At 37.6% G+C, this 25,494-nt stretch overlaps 1 gene segment (V, D, J or C); it reads left to right on the top strand.

Moving 5' to 3' along the window:
- The first annotated feature begins 314 nt into the window (after nucleotides 1–314).
- The window catches only part of LOC146612074 (T-cell receptor beta chain C region-like), a 37,681-nt gene continuing 12,501 nt past the window's right edge, over nucleotides 315–25,494 (top strand). Inside the window, 2 exon segments of the C gene segment in view lie at nucleotides 315–363; nucleotides 3,660–3,961. Coding sequence covers nucleotides 315–363; nucleotides 3,660–3,961 — 351 coding nt within the window.

Here is a 25,494-nt window from a genome sequence, read left to right on the forward strand (position 1 = left end):
TATCAAGTACATTGATATTTACTTCAGCAAGAAAACACAACATCACGATCATCTTCTTCTCATCTTCTTCTTGTTAACTGTTCCCAATAACAACATTTCAGCCCAGTGAACCTGTAACGCTTCCTCTCATTAGGTGGCAGTATACTTTTACTCAAACGTTTACACTGAAACACAAATGTAAATTGGTGGTAGTGACTGAAACTATGACGATTATGATAATAAGATAAGGATGCTGAGACTCCACCTGCTAAATGATGGTTTGTTCATAAGAACGTTTTTGCACAAAGGAGCAGAACTGAGAGCATCAAGGAATCATGATTATTCTACTTCTAAGCATCTATTTTAACAATATTCTAGTTTCAGGTAATGCCATGAATGTATTAAATACACTTTAGAACAGTGTTATCCACAGCTACAGTTATAACTGTATTTAAGCTGCATTTTATAACACATTTCTATTATTTTTCTATTTTGGGTCTTTTCTTTGGTTGATGTCTTCCGCAGGTTCTTCTTCAAGTGACCAAGTCGACCAGATTCCTGCTGACATTTACACAAAAGGAGAGGATGTTAAAGTCTACTGCTCACACAGTATTCAAAGCTATGATGAAATCCTCTGGTACAAGCAGTCAAAAAAACAGCTACATTATCTCGGATACATGAACATTGACAAAGGTTATCCGGAAACTGGAGTGAATTTGATGATAGAAGGGAATGCAAATAAAGGCGAGAACTGCACATTAACGATTAAGGATCTCAAAGTGAGCAGCAGTGGAGTGTACTTCTGTGCTGCTAGATACCACAGTGCTGCACATCACTGCACCTCAATGCAAAAACCTAATAAACACAATTACACATTTAAGAAGCCACATTTCTAAATAAATAAATAAATCAATCAATCAATCAACCTCCAATAATAACAATATCTCCCGTGTAGGATTTCAACATGAGCACTATTTTATTGTAGATTTTTACTCTGCTCTTAAAGAGAAGAGAACTCTGCAAAGACAGAAGATGTTGATTAATTGCAGATACATAAATGCACTGATCTTAATAATCACCATTCAGCTGTCCTTTGAATTTTCACTTAACACACTGAACTTGACTTTAATGCACTTGTTCAGTACTAAAACAAACTGTCACTAAACAGAAATGTAGAAAAAGAATTGAAAAGCAACTTCACTGTAGTTTAATGAAGTCATTAAACTACAAGCAACAACACTGTTGAAAGAAGTCTAAAACAAATGCACATTTTGTTCACAAGTGTAACATCTACAAATTATAAAGAGATAACATTTGTCATCAGTGTCATCATCTTCCTATTCACCCTTTAAAGTTATATTGATTTCAGCTATAAATTGTTTTTACTGTCACTTTTACAAACAACAAGGTTGCTCCATTTCACTTAAATCTCCCAAATAACCAACTTCAGCTCTTCTCACAGCTCACAGCCTCTTTGAACCTGTAACACTTCCTGTCATAAGGTGGCAGTCTATCTTTGACTTTTATACTGAACCGGTAGGCTGAATGTGTAGTCATGGCTGTCAGAGCTATGATATAAGCTGAGGACATAAGACTCCACCTGTTGAATGATGGTTTACTTGAGTTTGTTTTCTCATCACAACTGATAACATCTTTCACAGCATCATGATTACTCTACTTCTGGGCATTTATTTTAACTGTATTTTAGTTTCAGGTAATAAAATGAATACATTAACTGCATTTTAATAAGAAACTACACTATTATTATAATGTTGGTATATTTGTATTTTTTAAGTAGCATAATTTTAAGGCATATTCTTACATGTTGTGGCTTACTTTGATTGATATCTCTTCAGCAGGTTCCTCTTTAAGTGACCAAGTCGACCAGGATCCAGCTGACATTTACACAAGAGGAGAAGATGCTAAAATCTACTGCTCACACAGTATTCCAAGCTATAACCAAATCCTCTGGTACAAACAGTTAGAGACACAGCTACAATTTCTGGGATACATGTATTTAAACAACGACAACCCAGAGACTGGAGTGAATGTGATGATGAATGGAAGTGCAAGAACTGGCGAGAAGTGCACATTGACGATTAAGGATATCAAACCGAGCAGCAGTGGAGTGTATTTCTGTGCAGCTAGTTTCCACAGCGCTGCAAATCACTCCACCTCTATACAAAAACCTAACACCACAAGTTTTGTACAGCTCCTCACACCTGGAGTCAACAATTATAACCAATCTTGGTCTCACAAAGATCAGATATCACAACAGAATGTTCCTCATGAGCAGCAAGGCACTATTTAAACCACCACATCCTCCAGTATTCAAAACATGTGCACTGTCTTATTTCAGCAAGAACACGAAGATGTTACAAATTCTCACACGTCATTATCAACGTGTTGAATTGAATTTGTTGAATTTGTGACTGATGACCTTTAAACGAAGTAGTTATTTTAGAAAAAAATTTAAATACTTTGAATTTTGGATCTGTTTTTACAGAGGTCGATATAATCAGCACCTAAAAAGATGTAAACACAGTAAACTTGACTGATTCTCAGTTGAATCAGCTCTCATCTTTGGGGTTCAGATGAACATTTCTTTATTGTTTCACTGTTTTTGTTTCGTTGACACAAACAAGGCTGCTCTTATTGCTCAAAAATCTACTGCTCATGTAGCCTTCAGATCTTATAACCAAATGCAGTTTTAAGCAGACAAAGAAAGGGCTTTATAAGCGTTTATAAGATACATGTCTTAAAAGAATGATAATGAACTCACAAGCCTCTTAACATCCCAGCCTTGCACTGAGTCGTGCTTCCATTGTTGTTGTGATCTTTAAAAAAGGGTTTTTTTGTCATTTCTCACAGGTTCATGTCCAAGCAGCCAAATCTTTCTTTAATATGTATTAGGAAGTCATGAATTCCAGAGGGTGAAGTTGATGTCAAGATGAATGGAAATGCAAATAAGTGTAGTGTATTTTTGTGTTGGTCTTTAGCACAGAGTAGGAGAGTTACTAGTCATATCAGATAGTTCAAAGCTTCTTACAACTGCATGACTATCTTTGACACAGTGACAGGATATCTATAGGTAGACCTTTATAATGGGACAGGATTCAATAAAAGTCTGATTGCAATCATATCAACATGGTACTAGTAACATTTGTGTATCACTTTCAACCCAGCAGTCTAAACTGGCTGCAGTCATATGCGTGTTTGTGAGTTGCTCAGCTACCGAGAAATATGATTACTTTGGAGCTTAAACAGTCATTTTTACCCGCAACAGTTATTATGCACAATTCTAAATGTGGTGTGTAGTGGTAGTTGATTGGTTAGTGTCAAGAAGTGGAGGAAATACTAGGCCATACAGCCCTTCTTAAAGGTTGTGCTACTTCCCTGATGGGAGGGGCTATAAGGAGATGGAATCAGTATACAGTGTTACAGAAACATTATACAGACTGATGTCAGAAAACGCAGCATCATGATATTTTTTTTCTTGCTAAGCTTTGACGTTATTCTGGTTTCAGGTAATAAATTCTTAATTGTTCCTTGTATTTCAAATGGATAATGTGTTTATGAGTACCAGTGATTCAAGAACTGTATTTTATGTAATGAAAAAATAGTTGTTCTTGTCTTAAACTCCTGTCCTGAAATTATTTTTTGTATAAATCATCTTACAGGTTCTTCTCTCCATAACCAAGTCCAGCAGGATCCTGCAGAAATATACTACAGAGCTGAAGAAACAGCTAAAATCAGCTGCTCTCACAGCTTTCAGTACTATGATAAAATCCTCTGGTACAAGCAATCAAGGAACGATCAGATGCAGTTCCTGGGATACATGAATGTGAATGATGGATATCCAGAGACTGGTGCCAATGTGGAAATAAGTGGGAGCGCAATTCAAGGCAGTACCTGCACTCTAACAATTAAAGGACTCATTGTGAACAGCAGTGCAGTTTACTTCTGTGCTGCTAGTCACACAGTGCGATGTATCACTGCTCCCCAATACATAAACCTCCCAATCATCAGTTTTCATCTCTTCTTAGAGTTCACAGCCCTGTGCACCTGTAACATTTCCTGTCATGGCACTCCAGTATATCATTGCAATGACTTGTAAATTGAAGAAGGCTGACACCGTGACAGTTCTAATAATAAGCTCCACCCACTGAATGACTGTTTGCTCTAAAGCAGATTTAGTCTTACTTCAACCATACAACACCTTTCATAGCGAGATGATGATCGTGATTATTCTACTCCTGAGCTGTCATTTAAACTGTATTCTAGTTTCAGGTAACAGCTTAATTGTGCTGAATATATTTAAGCCAGTATTAAAGAGTATTAGAAATATAACAGGATATAAATTGAATTTTTTAATACATCATTTTTAAGTTTTAAGTTAATGAATTGTCTCTTACTTTTGGTTGATATCTGTCCAACAGGTTCCTCTTACAGCGACAAAGTCTACCAGACTCCAGCTGATATTTACACAAATGGAGAAGATGCTAAAATCTCCTGCTCGCATAATATTTCAAGCTATAACCAAATCCTCTGGTACAAACAGTCAAAGAAACAATTAGAATTGCTGGGATACATGGTTTTAACAGGAGGTAATCCAGAGGCTGGAGTGAATGTGGTGATGGAAGGGAGTGCAAGTCAAGGCAAGAACTGCACATTAACGATTAAGGAAACCAAACTGAACAGCAGTGGAGTGTACTTCTGTGCTGCTAGTTACCACAGTAGTGCACATCGCTAGACTTCCATACAGAAACCTATCAAACACATTTGTGAATATCTGTATTACAGCTCACAGCCTCTCACACCTGGAATCAGATATTATAACCAATGTTGGTGTCACAAAGATCAGATATCAAAATAGAAGGTTCCTCATGAGCAGCAAAGCAACATTTGTTGCTATCATGTCCTGTTATAGAACCCCCCCCCCCCCCCCCCACACACACACACACACACACACACACACACACACACACACATCTGCAGCATTTCGTTTACCCCTTACTAACAAATTCAGTTTTCAGCTGACAGCCCCATCTGTATTACACTTCAAACCAGCACGCATTTGTCCTCTAACCCAGATCACATATTAACATTTAACATATTAACATTAAGATTCATTATGAACAAGAATGCAGCATTCAAGTTACCACATCCTGGTATAAAAAGCATCCTCAATATTCAATATGTCTTCAGTAAATTAAACTTGAGGATTGGACTGCAGTGATGACTCCAATCCTCAATTTTATTGTATTTTAAGTAAGTCTTATCTGTTCTTAAATTATCCAAATACACAAAAGCTGAACAGTATATTAATACTATCAAATTAGTAGTATCAGAGAAAAGAAGGAAACTGTTTAGGTATGAAAATACTGGCATCGTGTGAGATGTTGAAGGTTTTACATCTAGAGCTTACAACACTACCTAGGGTAAAAAGCAAGCTTTATTAAACTGCTTTGTGTGGGTTTTTTTGCTTCTTCTCACACATTTTGGTCCAGAGTGGTGTGCACGAGTAGTTGGCTTTAATGTTAAAAGAGGAAGTGATGGGATACAACCCACCCTTAAAGGTTCTGTATGCTTACATAGTGGGAGGGTTTCCTCTGAAGTAGGAATACAGTAATCGCCATACCAGCCTACAGTAAGGCAGAACCTCAGCATCAAATAGACTGAGACTCAGAAAACACTGCATCATGATCATCTTCTTGTGTTTAATCTTTAGACTTGTACAGGTGTCAGGTAAATATTATTGTTTCTTTTATTTTTATTTAAGTCGCTAAGTAGGTCTATAATTAAAATATTCTATTACTGCATAATTGTTTTGCATTAGTCTCCTTAATGCAGACATACTTGTTTCAGCAGGGTCTTCTCACATTGACAAAGTCCAACAGACTCCTGCTGAATCTTTCTACACATCTGAAGAAACAGTTGCCAAAATCAAATGTGTCCATCATATCCAGGACTATACCCGAATCTTTTGGTACAAGCAATCAAAGAATAATGAGCTGCAGCTCCTGGGATACATGAATGTCGATAAAGAATATCCAGAGACTGGAGTAAATGTGACGATGACTGGGCGTTCAACTAAAGGCGAGACCTGCACATTGACAATTAAAGGTCTCAACCCGAACAGCAGTGCAGTGTATTTCTGCGTTGCTAGCCACACAGTGCTATATTCCATTGTTTCTCAATACAAAAACCTCCTGTCAGCTACTTTTTTACCCCTTTTTCATTTCAGTTTTGTAGCTCACAGCCTTCTGCACCTGGATCACACTTCTAGCCAACATTGGTCTTGCTCCCCATCCAGATCAGATATTATAATATGAGGTTCTTCTGTGCAATAATGAAATACAGTTGCCACATCCTGTTATACTAAACAAACACCTCAAGCCTTCAGTAAGACTGTTTATAGTCAAACATAGTTTAAATATTACTGTCAAATAAACAGGTTAGTCTTAGTCATGTCCGTTGGTGCAATGGTGTTTATAAGAAACAACTGACCAATACTTTAAATTATCAGTGCTATGTTTTATTTTGACATTCATCCCAGTTATTGAGTGAGCAGAACACTGGGGAATTTGATGCACTGTGCCTTTTGCCACAGATGCATGGACTTTGCAATAATACCACTTTAATACCAGTAACACTTACATAACCACTTAACTGACTGTTACATTGGTTCCATCCTATTAATGAACCGTGTTTGAAACTCTTTAGAAGAACCCATTTTTCCACAAACATTGTCAAAGACAGATTAAATGGCTATGTGCTTGACTGTACACACCTTTGGCAATGGGACTGAAAACAACTAAATTCAAATGATTAAAAAGCTGGTTTTAACCATGTTAAAAATAAAATGAAAAAAAGGAAAATAAATTAATCAATATGTATTTATCATTAAACTTGCATCTCATCAATTTAAGTGACTGACAAGGAGCCTGGTCTTAATCGGGGCCTGAAGTAGCCAACGGTGGCCCTGAGAGGCCAAATTGGACTTCAACTTAAGAAAATACCAGCAATAAGAAAAATGCTGCAAAAGCACACAAAACACAAGGGAAACAGGGAAAAACGGAAACAGAAAAGGAAAAAACTAATTTCCAAAAGCACAAGGGAAGTGTGAATGGGGAGATTATTAATAACGTGACAAATAACTTGTCTTGTGAATATGAGTGAACACATTCATATCTACTAATGAATAATAAGTTAATGATTTTACAAAGGGACTGTTTTCTGACTAACTTTGAATATATTCTTGAGGGTTTGTTTTACTTTCTTTCACAAGATGGCAGCATATCTTTGTTGAGGCAGCGGTGTATAGTGGTTAGCAGCATTTAACATAACATATAGAAGAGCAGGAACCCGTAAGACACCACCCACCTTAAAAACCTGGTCTCTTGTATTCCTGAAAGGCTAACCTATAACCAGACTGCTCTTAAACTGAAGTCAGAGAACACAATGATGATCATTCTCTTGTATTGTTCTCTTGTTGGTTTTTTCCATGTTTCAGGTAAAAATTAGTATTGTATTTATTCTTTAAAATGTTTTAAAGAGGTATTTGCTTGCAACCATGAGGTTCCTATGGTCTCTAAAACTAGGATTAATTGTCAGAAGAAGTAGATCGGTTGTATTAACTTAAACACTTTATTTCTGGTCATTTTTTTTTATTCTCCGGCACTTGTTTCAGTAAGGAGCTGCAAATATATATTGTTGTTAAAGTGTTGCTCTTCTTGGTTTTTATAAAGGTTACTTACTCAACTTAATCTAGTTAATCATACATGCACAAACTGACATGTGGAAAATTTGTCACATTTGTAGTCAGAGGGTTTTTTTTTTTATGTCTTTTCAACAGGTTCTTCTCTGAATTCCCAAATTTACCAGACTCCAGCCCAGCTGTACATTTCAAAGGAAACAGAAGAAGTCAAAATAAACTGTTCTCACAGTATTCAGGGCTATGATCGAATCCTCTGGTATAGGCAAATGAACAACAGACATCTGCAGTTCTTGGGATACGTGTACGGCACCGTGGATAATCCTGAGAAAGGACTTGATGTGAAATTAAAAGGAGATGCGAATAAAAATAAGACTTGCACACTAACAATCGAAAAACTGGGCCCAAACAGCAGCGCAGTGTACTTCTGTGCTGTCACTCAACACAATGCTAGAAAGCACTGCACTTCAGTACAAAAACCTCACCATGTGTTCCCCCTCAGCACACGGTGCTGCACCAGCACCTGCGAAGAGGGTTTTTTCCCCTCCTTTTTTTTCAAAGTTAGCTTCCTTCTGTCAGGCAACACACAGTATTTAAATGCCCTCAGATGTTCAGTATATCTGCAGTGGCAGCATCTCAGGAAACTGGAGCACTATCATGATGCAGGTTTTCATTAGATTTGTACTTTTTCCCCTTTGGCTTCAAGGTAGTAATTAATAATTAACATTTGAAATGGAAATATTTTCTGCTATAGTCATGGTGTGCACTGCAACAACCAAGTTTATTTTTGTTATGGCTTCTTTTTTTCCCCTCTGTCAAGGAATACCTGGAACATTTATACTATTTATTTAAAATATTGCCAACTAATACCTGAGATATTTTCTGCTTATTTTATAAACAGATTGCTGTAATAGTTCATCAATGAATATGGAAAATGTTTAAATGAGGGGGAAAAAATGAGTAAATACACTTTTTTGTTTCAGATTATATAAGAAGATATCAAATTCTGTTTGAATGTTGTATTTTCTCTGCACAGGTCACTGCCAGGATGTTACTCAATATCCTAAAATCAGCTGGAGTTATGTGTCCAGTTCTGCAGAGATGAACTGCAGCCATAACAAAGGCTTTACCTATATCCAGACATACTGGTACATTCAGCGACCGGGAAAGACCATGACCTTCATCCTCTCCAAACTTCTTGGGGGAAAAATTGAATATGGAGACATCTCTGAAGCAAAATATTTAGCCAGCAAAAAAAACTTTGACATTGGGACTCTCACTGTGAAACACTTGCAGTTTAATGACAGTGGGGTGTATTTTTGTGCTGTTGGCAGACACAGTAATGTGAGAAGTAGGAGAAGCTGTACAAAAACTGTTTGCTAATCAATTAGATGTATATTGGGGGGGGAAAAACAAGCATTTTATATCATGTCACCAGGTGGCACTATAGGGCTCAAGAAACACTTCACCTTAACATGCAGCATATGAAATATAAAGTAGGTAGTTAAGATTTAAGGGAGCACAAACAAAGAGTTCACAGCAAACAAAACAACTTTAAATGTCAACTATGAATTTTGTTCAATGATAATCTTTTACTAAGAGAGTAAGAGATAATTACTTATACAGCCACTGAGTTGATAAATTTCTCTCCATCTATCACATCACAAAATGTAGATTACAGAAGACTACAGAAGCTTTTTGCCTCACTTATACTGACTGGAGTTTTGATTAACTGGGTTTTTCTTTTAGGCTCTCTCAGTCCTCATAAATTCACTTGAACTCCTGGCTCCTCCCAAGTAGCTGAAGCCTTTTTCTGTCTGGGAGTAATTGTGTTTATCACTTCAGTTACCATCACTATCAGCCACTATTAGTCACTTTCATCTCATGCAAAAGCCCATGTGTAGTCTTAGTCGCTTTTTGAGCAGTTTCTCAAAATGATCACGTTTCTCCTCTTTTGCCTGGCAGGTAAAAACTTGTTTCAACTATATTTGTTGATGTTTGACTAATACTGTACATTTAGTTTAGTTTTTTTGTTCAGTATTGATCAGAGCATAACTAATAATATTCAGTTTTTTTTCTTCATACAGGTGTTTGTGAGGGTCTTAGAGTTCATCAGACTCCCTCTGATATTATCGCACAACCTAGTGGCAAACCTGGTGACAAAATTCAGATTTTCTGCACCCATAATAAAACAGACTACTGGGTGATGCTCTGGTACCAGCAGCCACCTGGAGACACAGCTATGAAACTCATTGGGTATTTATACTCCAAAGATGTCACAATGGAAGAGCTATATAAAAATAATTTCAACATCTCTGGAGACCTGACTGGGAATACAGCAAAGAAGAGTTCTCTCATAGTTAAACTTACAGGAGAAGAGCAAAATGCAGTTTACTACTGTGCTGCGAGAGAAGCACAATGACAAAAAGGCTCTTTGAACCTTACAAAAACTGCACAATGTGGAATCATCAGTGGTTTAAAAAGAAGATAGGGAATAAACTGATCACATACACCTGCTTTTGTGGTTGTACTGTGGTTTGATGTAATCATGTTTTCATTGGCTAACGTATTTTGTGACCGTTTTTTATGTTTGTTATAAGGAAAGCTGTCCAAAAACATCATTTGTTGTGAAATCTAATAAAAGGAGAGCTTGTATAGATAAATCACATGAAGCCACTCCTCCTCTGCCTACATCACACTGGTTTCTTCATGCAATGACACCCAGCTCTGTGAGAAAGCACCTGCCACACAGACTCTGTTGATTTAAATGCTGCGATACAGCATTTTTTTTTTGTAGCTCATGTCAGAACTCTACACAATGATCAGATTTCTTTTTGGCCTTTTCCTCACAGGTAACTGCTTCACACTTAAATGTGATTTACAATCTTTGCTTTCACATTTTATATTATTGATGTGTCAACCTCTGCTTACAGCAGGTATTTCATTGGGAGTTCAGGTCCGTCAGTCTCCCTCTGCTGCTATCAGAAATGCTGGTGATGATGTACAACTAATCTGCACCCATGAAAAAACTGACTACAGAGTGATGCTGTGGTACCAGCAGTCACCTGGAGACACAGCTCTGAAACTAATTGGATATGTGGACTATAGCACAATAAAATATGAAGGAGATTTTGAAAAGTATTGCAACATCACTGGAGATTTAAGTGGAAATACAGCTAAGAGGGGGTCTCTGTTTATAGCGGGTCTAAAAGAGTCTGAGCACAGCGCGGTGTATTACTGTGCAGCGCGATATGCACACTGAGGCAGATTTCCTGTTAGTTACACAAAAACTAAATGCATACATCTTTTATCAACTGTGGTTTTATGTCTTTAAGCAACCTTCAGTCATCCAGCTGCTCTCTGGGATCCCTGTCATGTGATACATACATCATTTCCTCATGTCTTTTTTTTTTAAACATACATACTAGTGACAACCCTCATCAGTATCACATTTATCTCGCAGCTGCACAGGATATAGAACTAAAATGATCATTTTACTTATTTTAGGTCATCTTATGGGTAATTTCAACTTTCCTCTAGATCAGCAAGTTTCTATTTTGTTTCATTGTTTAAGTAAATCTAAGTTGTTGTTGGGTTTTTTTTGTAGGTTTTTCACTCGGGGTTCAGATCCATCAGTCTCCTTCTGTCATCAAAAAGGCTGATGCCAATGTTGAGATTTTGTGCAAACATGAAAAATCTGACTACAGAGTGATGCTTTGGTACCAGAAGCGACGCGGAGAAACGGCTCTGAAACTTGTTGGATATGGATATGCAAAGTTCAACAATGACAGCGTTGAGGAGCCATTTAGAAAACATTTCAAATTATCTGGAGATCTGGAAGGAGAGAAAAAGCATAGCTTGCTTACCATAATCAACCTTAAACCGCTTGAGCACACTGCGACTTACTTTTGTGCAGCTAGGGAAGCACACTGCATCAAACATCCATCTTCTCTTAACAAAAACCTCTTTTTTGCTCACCCCTGAATGTAGGTTAAAGAGTAAGTATCTCCCATACAATCATGGGTTGTTTTTGTGGTTTACCGAGTTCCCAGCTTATCAGCACATGTATTACACTACTGCTTTCCTTTCACCCTTCAGACATACACTGCGTTGCCACAAGTATTAACTCACCAATCCAAATCATTGAATTCAGGGGTTCCAGTCACGTCTATTGCCACAGGTGCATAAAATCAATGTGAAAGAAGGGCTCAGTCTCAGGAATTCAAGCATAGTATTCTGACAGTATGCCATCAGTGCAACAAGTCCACAGTCAACTATTGGTGGTATAATGTCAACTAGAAGCAACTAGAAAAAACAGCAACTCAGCCAAAAAAAGTGGTGGGCAACATAAAATCATACAGCAGTGTCACTCGATACTGAGGCGCATAGTGCACAGAGGTCACCAACTTTCTGCAGATTCAATGGCTGCAGACCTCCAAATTTCATGTGGCCTTCAGATTAATTTAGATTAAGATTATCTTACCTACATCAAATCCCTACATGACCAAGCATAATGCAAAGAGTTGTGAAGTGTGCCGCCACTGGAGTCTAGAGTAGTGGAGATGTGTTCTCTGGAGTGAAAAATCCACCCGTCTGGCTCCGTCTGATGAATGCAGACTGTCTCCATGTTGTCATGTTCCAACATGACAACATGGAGACAGTCTGCATTAAACAGTTTGAATTAAAATTACAATTATTCAAATTTTGTGGATTACACTGCCATATTTACTTGAAGATCGGTTAAGATCATAACACAAAACAACTGCTAGTACCAGCCCATAACCCTGCCTGTGTTTTGTTCACCTCTAACATGCCAGCGAGGCATGATTGTAGATGCTGCACAGGTGTGTCCATCTCACATGCAGCGGTATCGCAAACCACGCCCAGCCACAGACTAATACCAGAGTTTCACAGAGAAGAGGTGTTATTTTAAATTACATAACAAGTTGACTAAAATATTGAGTACCATTATGACAAAGACTAGTAAGCCTTCCTGAAAGCCTGCCTCAGGTATGCCTTCATCCACACCTGACTAGGTGTGATCAATTAGCAACAGCTGAACACTCTTGCACTGCCCCTGCAAAGAGATTAGGGGCTGCAGAAGGGCGGAACAGTCATCTTATACGCCGGTCTCTTTGCATCACTTCCTGTCCCTCCTTCTGTTTTACAAAGTACAGTAAAGACTCCATTCAGTTCTTGACATTCAACATGACACCAGCTTATCTTATCGTTGCCTTTCTCTGGATTAAAGGTAATTAATTCATTAATTAACCTTCTTCTTTAATATATTTGTAAATGAATCCCCTTAAAATGCTTTACAGATGGAAGAACTGGAGGTGGTATATAAATATTTACTTTCACCATTTTCCCAGAAATCAGCTGACATGCACAGGTTTTCTTCTCCAGCAGCAGCACATTACAGCACCACCTAACAGTGTTTCTTTATTTCTTTACAGGAGTTTACCCCAATAAACAAAAACAGGTTTTTCAGTCTCCAACTCAACTCTTAGGAAAACCAAACATTCAAATAAACCTGACCTTAACTCATAACATCTCGAGCTATGACACAATTCTGTGGTATCACCGCTCAGCAGGAGACACCTCCATGAAACTGGTTGCATATGTCAATTATAAAACCCCGAAAGTTGAGCCGGGTTTTGAAGGTCGTTTCAGTGTGAGCGGAGATGGAGAGAAAACTGGTTATCTGCACATCCTGAACCCAAAACACCCCGAAGACAGCGGAGAATATTTTGGAGCAGCAAGTATGCACAGTGATAAATATGCTCATCCTCCAATACAAAAACCTCCATAATAGTCAAGCAGATATTAATACCCCAACAGGAAACCACAGATACCATGTGACACAGTATCAGTGCTCTAACAACAGTCTTCAATAGAACTGGATGTAGGCTTCACAGGTGATGTTGATCTTCATATTGGAGAGTCGTTCATGGGTGATTTGCAACTTGGATACAATTTAAATACACAACAAATGAATAATAACTATTCATTTTTGGTAAGATTGCAACCTAAGCTCTGTACATTATGTTTCTATTTGAAGTTTTATTTATTTTTGTGCACCAAACAGAAGATCTGTTTGCCTTCAGATCTTCTCTGCTTTTTGTAATCAACTCACAAATGACTTTTCAATAAAGTCTTGGACCAACTAAAAAGCCCAAATACAGTCAAAAAGCAGCCACATCTGGCAAAGGAAATCAGAAAATATTTACCATTAAAAATTTTGCAAATGACTAATAAATGATTTATCAGTTAGGTGAAAACACCCGTCAGACACGAGATTCCACACAAAACCGTGGACACTCAAGCTACCAAGATCAGACAAAACAACTGCTTGTGAAATCTGAGAGAGAAACTGTACCAGTCCAGTCCAGTAACCAGTCCAACAGTACCTGTCAGCCAGCATATACACCTGATCCCTAATAGTTAGAGAAGAGTCTCACACAGCCTGGCAGATGATCCTAAGAAGGTGACATGAATCTTTGTAACAAACATTTTCTTTTAATTTCATTGATCTCATACATGGCTCATCATTTGAAACATGTAATGATAGGCCATGAACCTTAGCCATCATTATGACAGCTTTTCTTAGAAGTCACTACAATAGCAAAAGTAACCAGTGTCCAAAGAAACGCTTTGATACACATCTAAAACACCTGGAGAACCATTTTTAAACTTAACTGAACATCCTATATACTAAAATAAAAGCCTTTCAGATGAAAATAGTAATCATACTGTAATTAGCCAATCCAAATGTTTTTTTAATGCTAGAAGATAAATGACAAATAAAAAATGGAGTCAGTATCTTAACTGAGAAACTCAAAATAAGACAAACAGGAGTACTATTGTTACAGACCACTTTAAAAAATTAAATGAATGTCTGGCTTCTTGGAAGACTATTTTATATCTCATCTTATACGCTGATCTCTTTGCATCACTTCCTGTTCCTCCTTCTGTTTCTCAAAGCACAGGAAAGACTTCATTCAGTTCTTGAGATTCAACATGGCACCAGCTTATTTTATCATCACCATCATCACCTTTCTCTGGATTAAAGGTAATTAATTAGTTAACCTTCTTCTTTAATGTATTTGTAAATGAACGCTCTACAAACACCTTACTATGGAGGAATTGGAGGTGAAATATTTACACCTTCTCCACCACTGTTTTCCAGTAATAAAGCTGAAGGTTTTTATTCTCCAGCAGCAGCACATTACAGCAATATCTAACAGTGTTTCTTTATTTCTTTACAGGAGTTTACCCCAATAAACAAAAACAAGTTTTTCAGTCTCCAACTCAACTCTTAGGAAAACCAAACATTCAAATAAACCTGACCTTAACTCATAACATCTCGAGCTATGACACAATTCTGTGGTATCACCGCTCAGCAGGAGACACCTCCATGAAACTGGTTGCCTACATATATTATAAAACCCTGAAAGTTGAGCCGGGTTTTGAAGGTCGTTTCAGTGTGAGTGGAGATGGAGAGAAAACTGGTTATCTGCACATCCTGAACCCAAAACACCCCGAAGACAGCGGAGAATATTTTGGAGCAGCAAGTATGCACAGTGATAAACATGCTCATCCTCCAATACAAAAACCTCCATAATAGTCAAGCAGATATTAATACCCCAACAGGAAACCACAGAAACCATGTGACACCATATCAGTGCTCTAACAGTCTTTATTAGAACTGGAAGCAAGTTTTACAGGTAATGATAATATTAAGAAGAAGAAGTTTGAGAAAAGGAAAGGATTGAAAAAACATCAGCATGATGCTATGAAAGTTAGATAGAAATCCAAATGATTTTTTAAATGTTCAACTTTCTTTACTGCACAGAAAAAGTCAGGAAATCTAAATATATGAGAATCTATACTTAAGGATACTATAAGTTTTATACTATCTAGTTCAGCCAAGATCAGTCCAACAATCAATGATACTCTTCATTTTAAGTCTCTGGGCCAGAAAAATGTCTAAATATGGTCAAAAAGCAGCCACATCAGGCAAAGCATATCAGAAAATCCTTGCCATTAAAACCTTGCTTCTGTAATACAATAATTTTCTTGTAGGATCAATAAGTATCTCTCTATTTGTCGGTTTATCTTTACAAATTAACCGGGTGACAAATTCTTTGGACTTGTGGAGAAACTGCACTTACATGCTATGGATTTAATGTAGAAGAAGAGTGCATTTAAATAAAAGAGGTAATGAAAATTCACTGAACAGTTTGAAATAGCAGTAGTGACATAAATAACTTGGTAAAAAAGCAGGTGGAAGAACTGTCACATTCATTATTTCAAATAAGAAGTGGAAAGTTAGCAGGGAGCACATTCAAACTGGTTTAATTATGATCAAGAATTTAAAAAGCAGCACAACAGGGGCAGGACTAAACCAATTCAACCGATAGGTGGAGGCACAGCACGTAGTTTGAAGCTTTTATCATGAGGATGTGGTGATGAATTAACCCGACACTGCTACTGCTTCACAGTCTTAATCTCAGAGAACTACTCCTGTCACATCAGTGCCTGACGATGTCTTCATTGTATGCCTTTGGCTCTTTCTTCATCAGTCTTTACTGTAAGATGTCAAACTTCAGGTCTTTGTGAAAGTCTCTATTTTTTTATATACTTCTATGCCTAAACAGTCATGTTTAAAATATACGTTTTTTAGAGGTAATTTTGTTGGATTTTTTTTGTTTGGTTTGTTTTTGCACAAAGATGGTTATTGTATTTTCTCTGCAGGTCAGGTGAGTGCTGTTACATTTCAGCAATCTACTCCCCAGATAGTGGCAGAGAAAAGTGAAGTCCAGATCGATTGCAGTCATAATGATGGGAACCTTCCTGTAATGCTCTGGTATCAGCATATAAAAGAAAATCAGTCTATGACCCTCATTGGGTATGGATATCAAAATACCCGCCAAACATTTGAGGGTCAGTTTGAAGAACAATTCAAGTTGACAAGAGGAAGCGCAACAACAGGAACACTTACTATTCCAAGCGCAGAACTGTCACACTCTGCTGTTTACTTCTGCGCTGCCAGCACACAGTGATGTGGCTTAATGCCACTCCCTTACTAAAAGCATTTTTCCTACACCTGCAGGTGTGATGTGTCTCTTACAGACTTTCGCTGATAAAAACCGTGTTTAACCTACAACAGCACAAACTTGGAGGATGTCAGCTGTGATCGGGTTTCTTCTCATCTTGCTTTCAAGTAATTATTTCAAATTTTCTTGCACTTTTTACAACACTTCTTATTTTAACATGACTTCAACATTAGCTTCTTTAACATTTGCCTTTCTCCCTACGCAGGTCAAGCCAGCAGTGTGACCTTTCAACCATCTCATCCAAGAATAGTCAATGAAACATCCAATGTTGAAATTACATGCAGTCATGATAAAAATGACTTCTATCTAATGCTTTGGTACCAGCAAAAAGAAAATGGTTTAATGAGCCTCATAGGATACAGCTACTTCGGCAGTGTCCCTGTCAAGGAAGAACAATTTGACAATCGCTTTGAGATTACAAGAGAAAATATCCAAACAGGAGCTCTGAGCATCAGCAGCGTGATTGTATCAGACTCAGCCATGTACTTCTGTGCTGCCAGCACACAGTGATGTGTTTTGGTGTAATGCCAATGCTAAAAACCTTGTTCTTTCTGAACCAGGCTGCTGAAATGTGCCTCAAAACAAATGTGTTTTTAGCCAAATTTTCAGTGGTTCAAACTCACAGTATCTTTACTCCACATACACACCAGTGAGCCTGGGGTGCCCACTTCCTTTAACCAGTTTTGGAGACCCTCTGAGTTCATTGTTTACAGTTTGGTCCTTGTCAAAGTTTTTTAAAAATGTTTTTACACTTGCCAAGTACTTCTTTTTACAACACATCAACTTCACTTGCTGACATATAATTAACTCTTTAACTGGTACATCTGGTACGTCATCATTCTTATTCAATTTGCAGGCTACATGGTGTAAAAAGAACCAAACGTTTACCTTAAAAGGTGAAGCTGTAATTGTTAGCATAAACAGTCCAATGAAATAAACATAGCAGAAAAAGGGATTTCCCTGTTTATTCCATTCTGGTGTCATTTTTGAGTTTCTACTGTAGTTTATAACAGTCAAATTTATTAAAGTATATAGGTGATCTTATAACTTTGTGTATTGTAATGTAACATAATGTGTGGCTTTAATTTGAACGTGTTAAAATAATACAACAACAGTTAAATAATATCCATTATAATTAACATGTTCAAAAAGGAGTTTTGTGGTGACAATCTCATATCACAATATCATGTTTTGCTTCTGGCTTTAATCAAGTAAATTAGTTGATCAAAACCAGTCATCTTATAAGTTTGGCAGGTAAAATAATTTCATATAATTTAAAATATTTTTTTAATATAATTAAAATGTAGACACTAACTTTTTCTTATTTGCAATGATGTTGCATGATGCTGGGAACAAAAGATTAATGTCACAGCAGCACAGAATACTGGCAACATTTCAAAAAGAACAGCAGTCCATCATGAAGGAGAGTGATGATAGATGATACTTCTCAAATCATGTGATCATGTGATCTCAGTTCATGATGTCTTTTGCGTTAAATGTGGTGAGGTTTGCATCTGCTGTATCATTCCACTGAAGGCAGCTCATCACTAACATGGTTATAGCAGTTATTTATTTCTCATTTTTTATTCACTCTGGTGGGTGCTCTGTGAATTTACTCACACTTTATTTACTATACTTACTATATAAGTGACAAATCTGAGTAAATTCACTTTTTTTTCTCTGTTTTTTCTCTCATGGCTTCTAGGTCTGACTGTTGTTGTTCTTCAGTCTGAAGATCAAATGTCTGACCCAGGGAGAACAGTGACGCTGGAGTGCAAAATGGGTTCAGGGTTCAGCATGAGCAGCTACACCATGCTCTGGTACAGACAGAATCACCATGGAGCTCCAGTCGACTACCTTTTAAATGAATATGATAAAACTGTGGGACGCTTAAAGTCATTTGTCGAGGCATCCAAAAACAACTTCTCTCTACAAATAACTGAGCTGCATATGAATGACAGCAGCACCTACTACTGCGCTGCCAGTCACAGTGATACACACAGACCAGACACTCATACAAATAGCAAGTGTGTCTGTCACACATCACATATAACAGGAAGGGGCTGTGGCTTGTTTGGTTTGATATTAAATTTTTATACAGATGGAGCAGTCTACAAATCTTCAAAGTTACACAGAACTGACCTAAAACAATTTGGTGCATTTACTTTTAATATCAGATAAAAGTTAATGACTAACACCAATTACCACTTGCACAAAGAATAAGCCAAAACATTTTAAAGTCACATGTCTAACTGTTACATCTGTGTGTCTGTGCACACCAAAAGAGTTTAGACCATACCGTATTTATTGGAAGCAATAGATTTGTTTGTAAATCAGAATTTTGCATCACCATCAGCCTCACATGCAGCTGCACAGTCAATCCAATAAAGGATGAAGACCGCTGGTTTGAGGTTTAGTAAAATTGTGAAAAGAGCAAACAAATCTTCAGAAAAGTAAGAAAAAAAACAAACCTAAGAGAATAATCAGTATCAGAATCTCTGGAGAAAGGAAATTAAGCTGCAGTTGGCTTGGTGGCCACTGGGAGACTGCTGCTGTAAAAAGGAACCCCTTCAGATTGTCTGTATGAAAAACTGTGGGTTGTTCATCTTGTTTCAGAAGCTTTAACTGCAGCAGCTTAATAAGTTGCATCAGTGCTGTGCCTGCTCAGCCTGTAAGAAATTTAAATGCAGAAAGATATATTTTTATTTGTCATAATATAATCAATGTAAACATGAATTTCCTCTTTTTTGTGCTTTTGATATTCACTGGTAAGAACATTTATACTCATATTACATAACTATAATATCTCTGGAAATTCTTCATCATATTTTTTCACTTAATTTGTTGATTCGCCTTTGTGTCTTTGTTTTCCAGATTTCTCCCGGGGTGTTAAAATTGATCAGCTTCAAATTATTTTCAGTCGTGAAGGAACCAAAAATGTGACCCTGGATTGTAAACAAGATGATAGTCAATATTACTACATGTACTAGTACAGACAAAGCAGCAGTGGGAAACTGGAGTTAGTGACATTTTCTCCTGGTCAAAATTCCTGGAACATTGAAGCTCCTTTTGAAAAAATAAAGTACACCATGTCTCGGCCTTCCGTGCTTGAATCCACCCTGCAGATACACCCTGTTGAGACACGGCTCTGTATTACTGTGCTTCCAGAATAGCACAGTGGTTAAGAAAGCATCTGCAGCTAAACAACAACCTCACAGGAAGAAAAAACTGGAAGATAAGGGGAAGATGGATAAATCTGAAAGCTGATGTGTTTAACTCTAAGAGCCCCATAAAAATAAGTATCAGGACTACATGACATAAAAGGAAACAATAATTGTTATAAAAGCAAATAAAGCACATTTATCTTATATATGAAGTATAAGAACTGTCTCTGCAAAGTTCAGTCATGTCTGTGCATCACCACAAAGCTGATCTGTTCAGATAAGTGAGCAGGTGTTGGTACTCAGTATATGACTACTTTAGTTAACTGTAACATTTGCAGTGTAAATTATAATGATTTAATACTGGAGTGTTATTACTGATAAATCTACCCAGATGTTTGAAATTGGCAATAACAGAATATCCAGAATATAATGACTTTGACAGTTTTCCACTGGATTAATTCTGGTCAAAAACACTTTATGCCACCAGAACAACTATGACCTATCAAGGTTTGGACTCCCCAATATCTCTGCTGGTGTCTAATAGTATCAGGCAGATCCTTTCAGTTCTGTCAGTTGTGAGGTGGGTCTTCCACTGATTGTTGTTCCAGGGGTCAGCATAAGAAGTCTGTCATTTCACTGTCATTTCAATAATACAAGTTTTCACTTGTATTATTATTTTGAAAGAGATCTGTTTTGGTTTTGTTTTGGTTTTGGTCTCTGCCTGAAATACATGCATTTAATTTTTATTCTGCTTTCTCCACATTTCAGCAATCTCCTCACCAAACAGTGGCACAGAAAAGTAAAGTCCAGATTGACTGCAGTCATAATGATGAGAACCTTACTCTAATGCTCTGGTACCAGTATATATAGTATCAGTATATATAACAGAATAAGTCTATGGCCCTCACTGAGTATGGATATCAAAATGCAAGAGGGAACTTATCATTCAAAGAGCAGAACTGTCACACTCTGCTGTTTACTTCTGCGCTGCCAGCACACAGCGATGTGGCTTAATGCCACTCCCTTACTAAAAGCATTTTTTCCTATAAGCTCATGAGTGACGTGACTCTTTTCACAGACCTTTGCTGAACGAAGCCGTGTTTAACCTACAACAGCACAAACTTGGAGGATGTCAGCTGTGATCGGGTTTCTTCTCATCTTCCTTTCAAGTAATTATTTCCAATCTTCCTCTACTTTTTACAACACTTATATGATGTTTAACATGACTTCTACATTAGCTTCTTTTAACATGTGGCTTCTCCCCCACACAGATCAAGCCAGCAGTGTGATCTTTCAGCCATCTCACCCAAGAATAGTCACTGAAACAGCCAATGTTAAAATTGCATGCAGTCATGATGATAATGGCCTCAATTTAATGCTTTGGTACCAGCAAAAAGAAAATGGTTTAATGAGCTTCATAGGATACAGCTACATAGGCAGTGTCGCTGTCATTGAGGAGCAGTTTGAAAATCACTTTGAGATTACAAGAGAAAATATCCAAACAGGAGCTCTGAGCATCAGCAGTGTGATTGTATCAGACTCAGCTGTGTACTTCTGTGCTGCCAGCACACAGTGATGTGTTTTGGTGTAACGTCAATGCTAGAAACCTTGTTCTTACTGCTCTAGGCTGATGGAATATGCCTCAAAACAAATGACTGATTTGGCTTTAACAACAAGGTGTAGTTTTTAATGGGTGGAGAATAATATATTTTCTTTCCTTTTAGGGCACAAAAACTAAAAAAAAATACACTAAAATGCCGCTGTCTATTTCTAAGTAGCTACTACAATAAAAGGAGGTGGAACTCTTCATTTAGGGTGAATTATGATTTCACTTTTCAGGACTAGAATAAAATATCTTCTTTCTTTAGCTCTGTTGGCTGACATTTTACCACTTGCAGGAACAGACACACCAAAACTAAAAACATTAAAACCACTTGATTGATCCTGGTAAGACACCGTTCATGCCAACAGAGCAGCTCTGACCTATCAACTCTCCACAATACCTGATCTGAGATCTGTAATCACTCATCTGCCTGCCTTCCTGCGTGTTTGGCTGTTTTTCTGTTCTTTGCATGACTACCAGTTTCTCACATTGTCACTGTCAATACTGACATCATTACTCTAGTCCAATCATCTTCTCGCCTGCCTTCTTTGAGCCAATGAGTCTTCTCAAGTTTTAAATATGCGCTCTTCATCATTCTCCCTAAAAAAGTGTCTTTCATGCAACACACCTCCTCCCCATCTCCGCCACTTTTCAGCAGCTGCATCATTACACTGAAGACAGTTCATTGCTAACATGGAGGTGGCAGTTATTTACCTGTACCTATCATTTATTATTCACTCTGGTGAGTGCTGTGTATTTACTCAAGCCTTATTTATTACTTAATACCTACTTGACTCTACATTAAATTTAGTTTCCTACTTGTTCTCTACCATGGCTTCTAGGTCTGACTGTTGTTGTTCTTCAGTCTGGAGATCAAATATCTGACCCAGGGAGAAAAGTGTTGCTGGAGTGCAAAATGGGTCCAGGGTTCAGCATGGGCAGCTACACCATGTTCTGGTACAGACAGAACCACCACAGAGCTCCAATCGAGTTCCTTGTAAAAGAATACGAGAAACCTGTGGGACGCTTAGAGTCATTTATCGATACATCCAAAAACAACTTCTCTCTACAAATAACTGAGCTGCATATGAATGACAGCAGCACCTACTACTGTGCTGCCAGTCACAGTGATACACACAGACCAGACACTCATACACATAACCAGCGTGTTTGTCACAGATGGCGTAAAGCAGGAAGGAGCTGTGGCTTGTTTGGTTGTAAATGTCCTGGTGGAAATATAAGACAGAACATCTTCTGATCTTCAGGTCTATGTAGAATTAGGCAGACATGCTGGTACAATTAATTTATTTTTAATATCAGAATAATGCTAATAACTAATATCAAATTTGTCTTGCAAAAATAAGTGTACAGAAGCAGATAAAAGTCATGTGCTTCTGGTGTACACCAAAAGAGATTAAGCCACGCAGTATTTTTGGGGGTAATAAATTTGTTTATAAATCCAAATTTTGCATCACCATCTGCCCTCACTCTGTATGGAGGTGCATAATTAATTCAATATGGGACAAAAACGGTGAGTTTGAAGCTTTTACTGGGTATAGAATTATCAAAAGAGCATGCAATAAACTGACTGATCATAAATAAAAGTATCAAAAACCAGGATGAAAACAGGAAAGGTGGCTTGCAGAAATCAACATTAGTTCATTTACCAGTAAAGTGATATAAACTGCCCCCTTGAGACCTGCAAGCAGCACTGTCACAGTACACTGGGGAGAGGATAATTAAGCTGCAGTTGGTTTGGTGGCCACTGGGAGACTGTTGCTGTAAAAAGGAAGCTGTGGAAAACTGTGGGCTGATGACATCTTGTTACAGGAGCTTTGACTGCAGCAGTTCAATAAGTTACATCAGTGCTGTGACTGCTGTAAATATAAATGCAGAAAATTAAATAATTTTTATGTTTTGTTATAAAAATGAATCTCCTCTTGTTTGTGCTTTTTATATTCACTGGTAAGAGCATTTATACTTATATTAGATAACTGTAATGTCTCTGGTAATTCTTCTTTATATTTTTCACTGAATTTGCTGATTTTGCCTTTGTTTTCTCTGTTTTCTTGTTTTACAGATTTCTCCCGGGGTGTTAAAATTGACCAGCCTCAATTCATATCAAGCAGTAAAGGATCTGCATTTGTGACTCTGAAATGTGAACAAGATGACAGACAACATTACTACATGTACTGGTACAAACAAAGCAGCAGTGGGAAACTGGAGTTAGTGGCATATTCTACTGGTCAAGATAACTCGTTCATTGAAGCGCCTTTTGAAAAAATGAAGTACACCATGTCTCGGCGTTCTGTACTTAACTCCACTCTGCAGCTACACCTTGTTGAGCCTGAAGACACGGCTCTGTACTACTGTGCTTCTAGTAGAACACAGTGGTTCAGGAAGCCTGAGCAGCTAAACAACAACCTCGGTGGGAAAAAAAAAATCCCTACATGATGGGAGGATGGATAAATAGAAAGGCTTGTATCTGTAACTCTGATAGCCTCTTAAAATAAATTTCAGAGATATACCAATGTGACATTATAGGCCAAAAGAAATCTTATGAACAATAATAAAGAACATTTACTGACACATATAAAGTACAAGAACTGCCTGTGCAAAGTTCAGTCATGTCTCTGCATCACCACAAAGCTGATCTGTTCAGATAAGTGAGCAGGTGTTGGTGCAGTAAAGATATTTTACTACGTTCAGTATTGTTTTCATGACATAAAATAAAATTATGCCATTTAATTATTTGCTACTACAAGCTGGATTTGCACCTTTTGGATGATATTTCTCATATTCTTTAAATTATTTTCAAAATCAGTAAATAATTTTCAATGGCCACGAAGGAACATGTGCATCAAGGGACACGTGAGCAGTTTTAAGGAGGCAGGAATGAAGGGGTGTGGTGTAAAGAAGAGAGAGGATATAACTCAACATGTATAAGTTTGTTAGACACGAGCGGCATGTAAATGTTCAACCGCAGAGATGTTAGTTTTGTAATTTTGCTGTGAAAGCAGTTTATTGTGTGATTTCACATATCTACATTTAGGTTTACTTTCTAGAATGCCTCCAGCTCTGTACACATTTGGATTTATACTCGTGGTCCTTACAAGTAAGCTTAACAGTTTTGTCTTTTTTTGTTGAATTGCAATGCTCAAATTCACCTCACGTCCCCTTTGTTTTTCTCACAGGAAAAGTGGAGAGTGTTACCTTTGAACAGTCGTCTGCTCAAGTTGTGAACAAAGGGACTGAGGAGCTCAGGATTAACTGCAGTCATGATGACAGCAACTTACAAGTAATGCTGTGGTACCAGCACAAGCAGAGTGATCAGGCAATGAGCCTCATTGGGTACACAGTACCCCAGAGTAAACCAAACTATGAGAGCCAGTTCACAGACCGGTTTGAGATAAAAAGAGACAACACAGTGAAAGGCTCTCTGATCATCAAAAGCCTTAATCTGTCAGACTCAGCTGTGTATTTCTGTGCTGCCAGCACACGGTGACGTGTTTCATATCCCTGCTATACTAAAAACCTCTGATAGAAAACTAATGACAAAGGCACAAAAACTTCCAAAAATGGGTTCAGGCTTTAGCATGAGCAGCTACACCATGTTCTGGTACAGACAGAACCATCATGGAGCTCCAATCAAGTTCCTTATGAGGGAATACGAGAAACCGTTGGGACACTTAGAGTCATTTATCGATACATCCAAAAACAACTTCTCTCCACAAATAACTGAGCTGCATATGAATGACAGCAGCACCTACTACTGTGCTGCCAGTCACAGTATTTTTGTAGGTAATAACTTTGTTTATAAATCCAAATTTTGCATCACAATCTCCCCTCACTCTGTATGGAGGTGCATAATTCATTTAATACGGGACAAAGACATTGGGTTTGAAGCTTTTA

This window comes from Diplotaxodon limnothrissa, linkage group LG19, assembly GCF_057381915.1.
Source record: "Diplotaxodon limnothrissa isolate DT_005_m linkage group LG19, D_limnothrissa_male_GT1.1, whole genome shotgun sequence".
Lineage (NCBI taxonomy): Eukaryota > Metazoa > Chordata > Actinopteri > Cichliformes > Cichlidae > Diplotaxodon > Diplotaxodon limnothrissa.